At 42.3% G+C, this 12,429-nt stretch overlaps 1 protein-coding gene across 1 annotated transcript in view; it reads left to right on the top strand.

Moving 5' to 3' along the window:
* The window catches only part of LOC132820625 (mucin-2-like), a 99,405-nt gene that overhangs the window by 66,681 nt on the left and 20,295 nt on the right, over positions 1-12,429 (top strand). Inside the window, exon 2 of the mRNA XM_060832826.1 lies at positions 5,511-5,662. Coding sequence (XP_060688809.1) covers positions 5,511-5,662 — 152 coding nt within the window. The remainder of the gene's footprint in view (positions 1-5,510; positions 5,663-12,429) is intronic.

Raw genomic sequence — 12,429 nt, forward strand, 5'->3', positions numbered from 1 at the left:
GGTGTTGTGTTATTTTTAACTTTGTCCACCCCAATCCAACACCAGCATCTCCACATCACACTTGCTCAAGACCTTTTGCATTTGTAACTTCTCCCAGTTCTGAAGAAAGGTTTGCTCTAAAACATGTGACACCATAGAGGTGGAGAGTTTGGAGGTGGTAAGGGAAACTCCATGAGGAAGGGAGTTGGTTAACTTCACCCCACCACCTCCACTGGAAATAATTTCTGGACACAACAGTACTTGGTGAACCTTTCTATCATCAGTGCACACCTTTGAGTGGCCAATTAGTGACCATTAAGGACCTTGCTCTGTCCCTTATGGCATTAGCCCAGCTGTAAATGGGCAATTGTCATCCAGTGTGTCCCAAACAGGTTCTACCTGTGTGGATTGGCATATCTTGGTAGTGATGAGCTGGTAGGAATGGTAAAATGGGACTAGAGTCAAATGGGAGCAATGGGGTAGATAGCTAATGAGGTGAGCTTGCTAAGTCATGGTGTAAAATGACATTCAGTCTCAAAGAGACAAACACTCCAAACAACTGAATGCAACTCGCTCTTTGCCAAACAAAATCAAGAGTGTGGCGCTGGAAAAGCGCAGCAGGTCAGGCAGCATCCGAGGAGCAGGAGGATCAATGTTTCGGCGCGTTGGATGTTGACCTGCTGTGCTTTTCCAGTGCCACACTCTCGATTCTGATCTCCAGCATCTGCAGTCCTCACTTTCTCCTTTGGAAAACAAAGACATGATTCCAATAAAGTCAATGCCTTGGCAACCAAAATTGACCTCCATGATTTGATCAATCTGACTAAAATGTTGTCAATTGTCAGTTCTTACAGAAAGTCAACAGCAGAGATGTCACAGATGCTGACTGACTAGCCGTATAAATCTCCCATTGTGTCTTGGAGTGCAGGTTCATAACTCCTTGAAAGTGGAGTCACAGCTAGATAGGAAACTGAAGAAGGCGATTGGTATGCTTTCCTTCAGTGGTCAAAGCATTGAGTAAAGGGGTTGGGAGGTCATGTTGTGGCTGTAGAGAGTGTTGGTTAGATGACCTTTGGAACATTGTGTGCAATTCTCATTTCCCTTCTATCAGAATGATGTTGTGAAACATGAAAGGGCTCAGAAAAGATTTATAAAGATGTTGCCAGCATTGGAGGATTTGAAAAACAGGAAAAGGCATAATAGGCTGGGGCTGTTTTCCCTCGAGTGTTGGAGGATGAAAGGTGACCTTATACAGATTTATAACATCATGAGGGTAAAGAGATAAGGTCTTTTCCCTGGGGTGGGGATTCTAGAATTAGAGGGCATAGGCTTAAGATGAGAGAGGAAAAATATTAAAGGGACTCAAGGGACAACTTTTTTACGCAGAGGGTGGTGCATGTATGGAATGAGCTGCCAAAGGAAGTGGTGGAGGCTGGTACAATTACAACGTTTAGAAGGCATCTGGATGGGGACATGAATAGGAAGGGTTTAGAGGGATATGGGCCAAGTGCTGGCAAATGGGACTAGATCAACTTAGGATATTTGGTCAGCATGAACTAGTTGAGCTGAAGGTTCTGTTTCCGTGCTGTACAGATCAATGACAAAGGAAATTGTGTTTTTTCTCTTCCAGTGTTTCCTGCTGCAAGTTCACAATCAAGCACAACAGTAACAGGTAAAGAAACCCCTTTCAAATAAAATTTCGATATCTAACCTGACTGCTGATGGAGTTCGATATAAACGATTGCGAGATTAATCGATTTTGTGCTGAAAAAGGATGGATAACGGTACCTTGTAGATGGTATGAAGTTAAATAGAATGGATCTTTAAAATGACATGCACATGTACAGTACATAATCAAGAAAGCTAATAGAATGCTGACTTTTATATCTAGAGTACTAGAGTACAAGGATGCAGACATGATGCTGCAGTTGTACAAAAACTCTGGTTAGATCCGATTTGGAGTACTGTGAGCAGATCCGGGCACCACACGTTAGGAAGGATATATTGGCCTTTAAGGGAATACAGTATTTGTTGACAAGAATGATATCTGGACTTTAGGGGTTAAGTTCGGAAGAGAAATTATTCAAATTAGGCCTGTTTTCTCTAGAAAGTCAAAGGTTAAGTGGTGATCCAATCAATGTCTTTCAGGTATTAACAGGAAAAGACAGGGCACAGAAACTATTCCTACAGTTTGGGGAATTCTAGAATTAGGGGCAGAGGATGAGATTTAGGGCCAGATCATTCACAAGAGATATTAGGAAGCATTTCTACACACAAAAGGTGGTAGATATTTGGAACTTTGCCCCACAAATGGCAATAGATGCTAGATCAATGGTTAATTCTAAATCTGAGATAAATTTTTGTTATGCAATGGAATTAAGGGATATGGGCCAAATGAGTTAGAAGTTAGGCAATGGATCAGCTATGATCCCATTGAATGGCAAAACAGGCTCAAAGGACTGAATGGCCTACTCCTGCTCCATTATCCCTATCACGCAGTGATAGTGGTTGTTAAGTTAATGTAGGTTTCACTGATGACTCGTTGACTAAATCATTATAGAACTGGAGAGCCTCAGCTGTGCTGAATAGCCTGTCCAAACCCTGAGTGCTGTGCTCAGTGCTTCTGCTTCTCAGGTTATGAAATAGTTTACTTTGAAAGAGCCATTAAAAAGGCCAACTTCACCATGTAGATTTGGGCAGAGAAGGGCTTGGAGGGTTATGACGTGTGGTAAAGGAATAAACTTAGACAACATTATGTTCTTGGTGTAAACGTGGGAACATAACTCCTCCCATTTCCTCTGGGACATCAATTCCATCAAAGCGTGATCAATAGGACCAGCCATAGGTCATTCAAATCTTTGAATCTGCTCTATCATTCAGGACGATCACGATGGATATGATCATGGCCTCAATTCTATTTTCCTGCCTTTCCCCTGTATGGCTTGACTCCCTAGAGAGAGGATCAAGGTGTCATGGTGGGAACACTCCATGCAGAATGCTGACAGTGGAGAGAGGAGAAGGTGTGTTAGGTGACAACTCCACCATCGCTCTGAACACTTCCTCACTCCCTCATGGCATCTTCTCATGCAATTGTAGAAGGTGTAACACTTGCTTATTCATGTCCTCATGATCTAAAGCTCCAGACACACTTTCCAGGTAAAACAGCATTTTATTTGCAATTCTTTCAATGTAGACTGCTGCATTCACTGCTCACTATGTGATGTCTGTTATATTGGCGAGATCAAACAGGGACTGGGTGACTGCTTTGTGGAACACCTTCACTCTGTCCACAGGCATGATCCTGACCTCCCAGTGACCTGCCCTTTCAATAACCCACATTTTGTTCTTATTCTGTCCTGGACCTGCTGCAATGTTCCGAAAAAGCGCAACACGAGCTCAAGGAACAAAATCCCAGTTTCTGCTGGTGGACTCAATGATCTTGAGGTGTCAGTTCTGAACTCAATAACTTCAGAAATTGACCACCTTATTTTTGCCCTCCATTTATCTTGCATATCCTTCCCTCCATCACTCACAGCTGTGTCGTGCTTACTTCCCACTTAGTAGCTTGGACTCATTCTATCCTCTTCACACCTCTATGTATACGCTTTTTAATCTCCTCTTTCTCTTTCTCCACTATTAACAATCCTCTACACTCTTTGCCTCTGTCATAAGTAGAAAAAAGCCTCCCAATTTTCCAACACATTTCAGTTCTGAAGAAGAATCACATCAGCCTTGAAATATTAACTGTTCATCTCTTCACAGATGCTGCCATAATGAGTTTCTCGGGTTCCGAACTGAAATATCGATTCTCCTTCTCTTCTGATGCTGCTCCACCTGCTGTGCTTCTTCCTAACGTATTTTCTGATTGTGCTTGTACTAGGTTCTGATGGGGAGGTGCTGGTGTTGGACTGGGGTGGACAAAGTCAGAAGTCACATGACACCAGGTTATGTATGGTCCAACAGGTTGCTTTGAAATCACAACTTTTAGAGTGTGGCTCCTTCGTCAGGTGATGTCAGGTGAAGTTCACCTGAAGGGGCAGTGCTCCAAAAGCTTGTGATTTCAAATAAACCTGTTGGACGATAACTTGGTGTTGTGTGACTTCTGACTCAACTCTGAAGAGAGATATGTCTTCCTGTGTCAATTGGTTGGGGAGAATTCGAACAGGCACATCACCATACAGGCCGATGTATTGCACGTCTGTATTGTACAAGCTGGATTTCTAGATTGCCTGCAATTGATTGTTACCAGGGTGGTGGTATAGGAAAACTAGATGCATGTGTAGTCATAGAGCCACATGGCATGGATACAGACCTTTCGCCTCAACATGTCCATGCTGAACAGGTTTCCAAAACTGAACTAGTCCCATTTACCTACGTTTGGTCCATATCCCTCTAAACCACTCCTATCTATGTACCTGTCCAAATTTCTTTTAAATGTTATCACTGTGTTCTTCATTTGGCAATTTGTTCCATTTATGAACCACCCTACGTGCGATTGTACACAAAAAAATTCTTCAAACAGTTAGCTTCTTTTGTTGTCTGTTCGCAGAATAGTCACAAAATTCATTGCTCTTCCAAAGAGAAGTAATTTCATTTGGCTCTCTGTCAAACATTGCAATGTGCAGTGTCATACTAGACTACGGTTCTAGTGCAGAAAGAGGGAAGAGTGTAGGTAGAGTGCACTACTGGCAGTACAGACTAGATGGGCCGAAGAGCCTCTTCTACACTGTACAATTGTGTTATTCTATGCTGCTAGCCCTCTCAGGTAGGCACACTCACTTTGAGAAACAGAGGACTGCAAATGCTGGTGATCAGAGTCAAAGGGTTTGGTGCTGGAAAAACAAAGCAAGTCAGGTTACATCCGAGGAGCAGGAGAATCGATGTTTCCAGCATAAGCCCTTCATCAGGAATGTTGGGGGAGGGATGGGCCAAGGGGGCTGAGAGATAAATAGGAGGGGTGGGGCTTGGGGGATGGTAGCTGGGAATGCAATAGCTAGTTGAAGGTAGGCGTGATGATGATAAGTTGGAGGGGATGGTGGAGCAGGTGGGTGGAATGATGGATAGACAGGAGGGAAGTTCAAGAGAGTGGTGCCTAGTTGAAAGGTTGGAACAGGGATGAGGCACGGGGAAGGGAAATGAGGAAATTGGTACAATCAACATTGGTGCCGTGTGGTTGGAGGATCCCAAGGCGAAAGATGAGGCGTTCTTCCTCCAGGTGGTGGGTGGCTAGAATCTGGTGGTGAAGGAGGCCCAGGACTTGCATGTCCTTGGCGGGGTGGGAGGGGGAGCTGAAGTGTTCGGTCACAGGGTGATGGGGTTGCTTAGTGTGTGTGTCCAAAAGGTGTTCTCTGAAACGTTCCCCAAGTTGGCGGTTGTGTCCTCAATGTGGATACCACATCGAATGCAATGGACACAGTGGTTGAGGAGTTTGAATGTGCATAAAATTCCAAAGTGAAAATATGAAGCTACTTTGGGCTCAGCTGCATTAGGAAAATAGAAGGTTATGACATGTATTTTTGACTCCACAACAGGTTCCGAAACAACAACAGCAAACAGCACAGAGGAAACAATATCGTCAATGATAGAATCAGGGTCTACAACGCGAACTATGGCATCAGAAACATGGAGCACAGCAAAAACAACAGTAAATACAACACTGAACATGACACCAGAAACATCAACAGTAACTAATATACCAGAAATGACATCAGAGGCACCGACAATAGAAACATCAACACAATCTACCACACCACAAAGGACACACACTACCACACCAGAAAAAACAACACAAACTACCACACCAGAAACAACAACACAATCTACCACACCAGAAACAACATCACAAACTACTACACCAGAACCAACATCACAAAGTACCACACCTGAAACAACATCACAAACTACTACACCAGAACCAATATTACAAACTACCACACCAGAACCAACAACACAAACTACTACACCAGAACCAACATCACAAACAACTACACCAGAGACAACAACACAACTTACCACACCAGAAACAATGACACAAACTACCACACCAGAAACAACAACACAAACTACAACACCAGAAACAACATCGCAAACTACAACACCAGAAACAACAACACAAACTACTTCACCAGAAACTACGACACAATCTACCACAACAGAAACAACAACACAATCTACCACACCTGAAACAACAACACAATCTACCACACCAGAAACAACATCACAAACTACCACACCAGTAACAACAACACAATCTACGGCACGAGAAACAATGACACAAACTACCACAACAGAAACAACATCGCAATCTACCACACCAGAAACAAGATCACAAACTACAACACCAGAAACAACAACACGAACTACTTCACCAGAAACTACGACACAATCTACCACAACAGAAAGAACAACACAATCTACCACACCTGAAAGAACAACACAACCTACCACACCAGAAACAACATCACAATCTACAACACCAGACACAACAACACAAACTACCACACCAGAAACAATATCACAAACAACAACACCAGAAACAACAACTCAAACTACCACACCAGTAACAACAACACAATCTACCACACCAGAAACAACAACACAATCTACCACACCAGTAACAACCACACAATCTACCCCACCAGAAACAACAACACAAACTACTACACCAGAAACAACATCACCAACTACCACAACAGTAACTACGACACAATCGACCACACCAGAAACAACAACACAATCCACTACACCAGAAACAACAACACAATCTACCACACCAGAAACAACCACACAATCTACCACACCAGAAACAACATCACAAACTACGACACCAGAAACAACAACACAAACTACCACACCAGTAACAACAACACAATCTACCGCACGAGAAACAACAACACAAACTACCACAACAGAAACAACATCACAATCTACCACACCAGAAACAACATCACGAACTACAACACCAGAAACAACAACACGAACTACTTCACCAGAAACTACGACACAATCTACCACAACAGAAAGAACAACAACATCTACCACACCAGAAACAACAACACAAACTACTACACCAGAAACAACATCACCAACTACCACAACAGAAACTACGACACAATCGACCACACCAGAAACAACAACACAATCTACTACACCAGAAACAACAACACAATCTACCACACCAGAAACAACATCACAAACTACAACACCAGAAACAACAACACAAACTACAACACCAGAAACAACAACACAAACTACCACACCAGAAACAACAACACAATCTACCACACCAGTAACAACAACACAAACTACTACACCTGAGACAACATCACCAACTGCCACAACAGAAACTATGACACGATCAACCACACCAGAAACAACAACACAATCTACTACACCAGAAAAACCATCACAAACAACCACACCAGAAACAACATCACAACCTGTCACATCAGAAACAACATCGCAAACTACCACATCAGAAACAACAACACAATCTAGCACACCAGAAACAACATCACAAACTACAACACCAGAAACAACACAAACTACCACTGCAGAAACAACAACTCAAACTACCACACCAGAAACAACATCGCAAACAACTACACCAGAAACTACGACACAATCTACCACAACAGAAACAACAACACAATCTACCACAACAGAAACAACAACACAATCTACCACAACAGAAACAACAACACAATCTACCACAACAGAAACAACAACACAATCTACCACACCAGAAACAACAACACCAACTACCACAACAGAAACTATGACACAATCGACCACACCAGAAACAACATCACAAACAACCACACCAGAAACAACATCACAACCTATCACATCAGAAACAACATCACAAACCACCACACCAGAAACAACATCAGAAACTACAACACAAGAAACAACAACACAAACTTCTTCACCAGAAACTACGACACCATCTACCACAACAGAAACAACAACACAATCTACCACACCTGAAACAACAGCACAAACCAACACACCAGAAACAACAACACAATCTACCACACCAGAAACAACATCACAAACAACCACACCAGAAACAACAGCACAACCTACCACATCAGAAACAACATCGCAAACCGCCACACCAGAAACAACATCACAAACTACAACACCAGAAACAACAACACAAACTACTTCACCAGAAACTACGACACCATCTACCACACCAGAAACAACCACACAATCTACCACACCAGAAACAACATCACAAACTACAACACCAGAAACAACATCGCAAACTACAACACCAGAAACAACAACACAAACTACCCCACCAGAAACAACATCGCAAACCGCCACACCAGAAACAACATCACAAACTACAACACCAGAAACAACAACACAAACTACTTCACCAGAAACTACGACACCATCTACCACACCAGAAACAACCACACAATCTACCACACCAGAAACAACATCACAAACTACAACACCAGAAACAACATCGCAAACTACAACACCAGAAACAACAACACAATCTACCACGCCAGAAACAACAACACAAACTACCACAGCAGTAACAACAACACAATCTACCACACCAGAAACAACAACACAAACTACCACACCAGTAACAACAACACAAACTACCACACCAGAAACAACATCGCAAACTACCACACCAGAAACAACATCACAAACTACCACACCAGAAACAACAACACAAACTACCACACCAGCAACAACAACACAATCTACCACATCAGAATCAACAACACAATCTACCACACCAGAAACAACAACACAATCTACCACACCAGAAACATCACAAACTACCACACCAGAAACAACAACACAAACTACAACACCAGTAACAACAACACAATCTACCACACCAGAATCAACAACACAACCTACCACATCAGAAACAACAACACAAACTACCACACCAGAAACAACATCGCAAACTACCACACCAGAAACAACAACACGAACTACTTCACCAGAAACTACGACACAATCTATCACAGCAGAAACAACAACACAATCTACCACACCTGAAAGAACAACACAACCTACCACACCAGAAACAACAACACAATCGACCACACCAGAAACATCACAAACTACAACACCAGAAACAACTACACAAACTCCCACACCAGAAACAACATCGCAAACTACAACACCAGAAACAACAACACAAACTGTCACACCAGAAACAACAACACAACCTAACACACCAGAAACAACATCGCAAACTGCCACACCAGTAACAACAACACAATCTACCACACCAGAAACAACAACACAAACTACCACACAAGTAACAACAACACAATCTACCACACCAGAAACAACAACGCAAACTACCACAGCAGTAACAACAACACAATCTACCACACCAGAAACAACAACACAAACTACCACACCAGTAACAACAACACAAACTACCACACCAGTAACAACAACACAAACTACCACACCAGAAACAACATCGCAAACTACCACACCAGAAACAACATCACAAACTACCACACCAGCAACAACAACACAAACTACCACACCAGCAACAACAACACAATCTACCACATCAGAATCAACAACACAATCTACCACACCAGAAACAACAACACAATCTACCACACCAGAAACAACGTCCCAAACTACCACACCAGTAACAACACAATCTACCACACCAGAAACAACAACACAAACTACCACTGCAGAAACAACATCGCAAACTACCACTGCAGAAACAACATCGCAAACTAGCACACCAGAAACAACATCACAAACTACCACACCAGAAAAAACAACACGAACTACTTCAACAGAAACTACGACACAATCTATCACAGCAGAAACAACAACACAATCTACCACACCTGAAAGAACAACACAACCTACCACACCAGAAACAACAACACAATCTACCACACCAGAAACAACATCACAAACTACAACACCAGAAACAACAACACAAACTCCCACACCAGAAACAACATCGCAAACTACCACACCAGAAACAACAACACAAACTGCCACACCAGTAACAACAACACAATCTACCACACCAGAAACAACAACACAAACTACTACAGCAGTAACAACAACACAATCTAGCACACCAGACACAACACAAACTACCACACTAGAAACAACAACACAAACTATTACACCAGAACCAACATCACCAACTACCAAAACAGAAACTACGACACAATCGACCACACCAGAAACAACATCACAAACAACCACACCAGAAACAACATCACAACCTACCACATCAGAAACAACATCGCAAACCACCACACCAGAAACAACATCAGAAACTACAACACCAGAAACAACAACACAAACTACTTCACCAGAAACTACGACACCATCTACCACAACAGAAACAACAACACAATCTACCACACCTGAAACAACAGCACAAACCACCACACCAGAAACAACAACACAATCTTCCACACCAGAAACAACATCGCAAACTACAACACCAGAAACAACAACACAAACTACCCCACCAGAAACAACATCACAAACTACAACACCAGAAACAACAACACAAACTACCACACCAGTATCAACAACACAATCTACCACAACAGAAACAACAACACAAACTACCACACCAGAAACAACATCGCAAACTACCACACCAGAAACAACATCACAAACTACCACACCAGAAACAACAACACAAACTACCACACCAGCAACAACAACACAATCTACCACATCAGAATCAACAACACAATCTACCACACCAGAAACAACAACACAATCTACCACACCAGAAACATCACAAACTACCACACCAGAAACAACAACACAAACTACAACACCAGTAACAACAACACAATCTACCACACCAGAATCAACAACACAACCTACCACATCAGAAACAACAACACAAACTACCACACCAGAAACAACATCGCAAACTACCACACCAGAAACAACAACACGAACTACTTCACCAGAAACTACGACACAATCTATCACAGCAGAAACAACAACACAATCTACCACACCTGAAAGAACAACACAACCTACCACACCAGAAACAACAACACAATCGACCACACCAGAAACATCACAAACTACAACACCAGAAACAACTACACAAACTCCCACACCAGAAACAACATCGCAAACTACAACACCAGAAACAACAACACAAACTGTCACACCAGAAACAACAACACAACCTAACACACCAGAAACAACATCGCAAACTGCCACACCAGTAACAACAACACAATCTACCACACCAGAAACAACAACACAAACTACCACACAAGTAACAACAACACAATCTACCACACCAGAAACAACAACGCAAACTACCACAGCAGTAACAACAACACAATCTACCACACCAGAAACAACAACACAAACTACCACACCAGTAACAACAACACAAACTACCACACCAGTAACAACAACACAAACTACCACACCAGAAACAACATCGCAAACTACCACACCAGAAACAACATCACAAACTACCACACCAGCAACAACAACACAAACTACCACACCAGCAACAACAACACAATCTACCACATCAGAATCAACAACACAATCTACCACACCAGAAACAACAACACAATCTACCACACCAGAAACAACGTCCCAAACTACCACACCAGTAACAACACAATCTACCACACCAGAAACAACAACACAAACTACCACTGCAGAAACAACATCGCAAACTACCACTGCAGAAACAACATCGCAAACTACCACACCAGAAACAACATCACAAACTACCACACCAGAAAAAACAACACGAACTACTTCAACAGAAACTACGACACAATCTATCACAGCAGAAACAACAACACAATCTACCACACCTGAAAGAACAACACAACCTACCACACCAGAAACAACAACACAATCTACCACACCAGAAACAACATCACAAACTACAACACCAGAAACAACAACACAAACTCCCACACCAGAAACAACATCGCAAACTACCACACCAGAAACAACAACACAAACTGCCACACCAGTAACAACAACACAATCTACCACACCAGAAACAACAACACAAACTACTACAGCAGTAACAACAACACAATCTAGCACACCAGACACAACACAAACTACCACACTAGAAACAACAACACAAACTATTACACCAGAACCAACATCACCAACTACCAAAACAGAAACTACGACACAATCGACCACACCAGAAACAACATCACAAACAACCACACCAGAAACAACATCACAACCTACCACATCAGAAACAACATCGCAAACCACCACACCAGAAACAACATCAGAAACTACAACACCAGAAACAACAACACAAACTACTTCACCAGAAACTACGACACCATCTACCACAACAGAAACAACAACACAATCTACCACACCTGAAACAACAGCACAAACCACCACACCAGAAACAACAACACAATCTTCCACACCAGAAAC

Source organism: Hemiscyllium ocellatum, chromosome 12 (genome assembly GCF_020745735.1).
Source record: "Hemiscyllium ocellatum isolate sHemOce1 chromosome 12, sHemOce1.pat.X.cur, whole genome shotgun sequence".
Lineage (NCBI taxonomy): Eukaryota > Metazoa > Chordata > Chondrichthyes > Orectolobiformes > Hemiscylliidae > Hemiscyllium > Hemiscyllium ocellatum.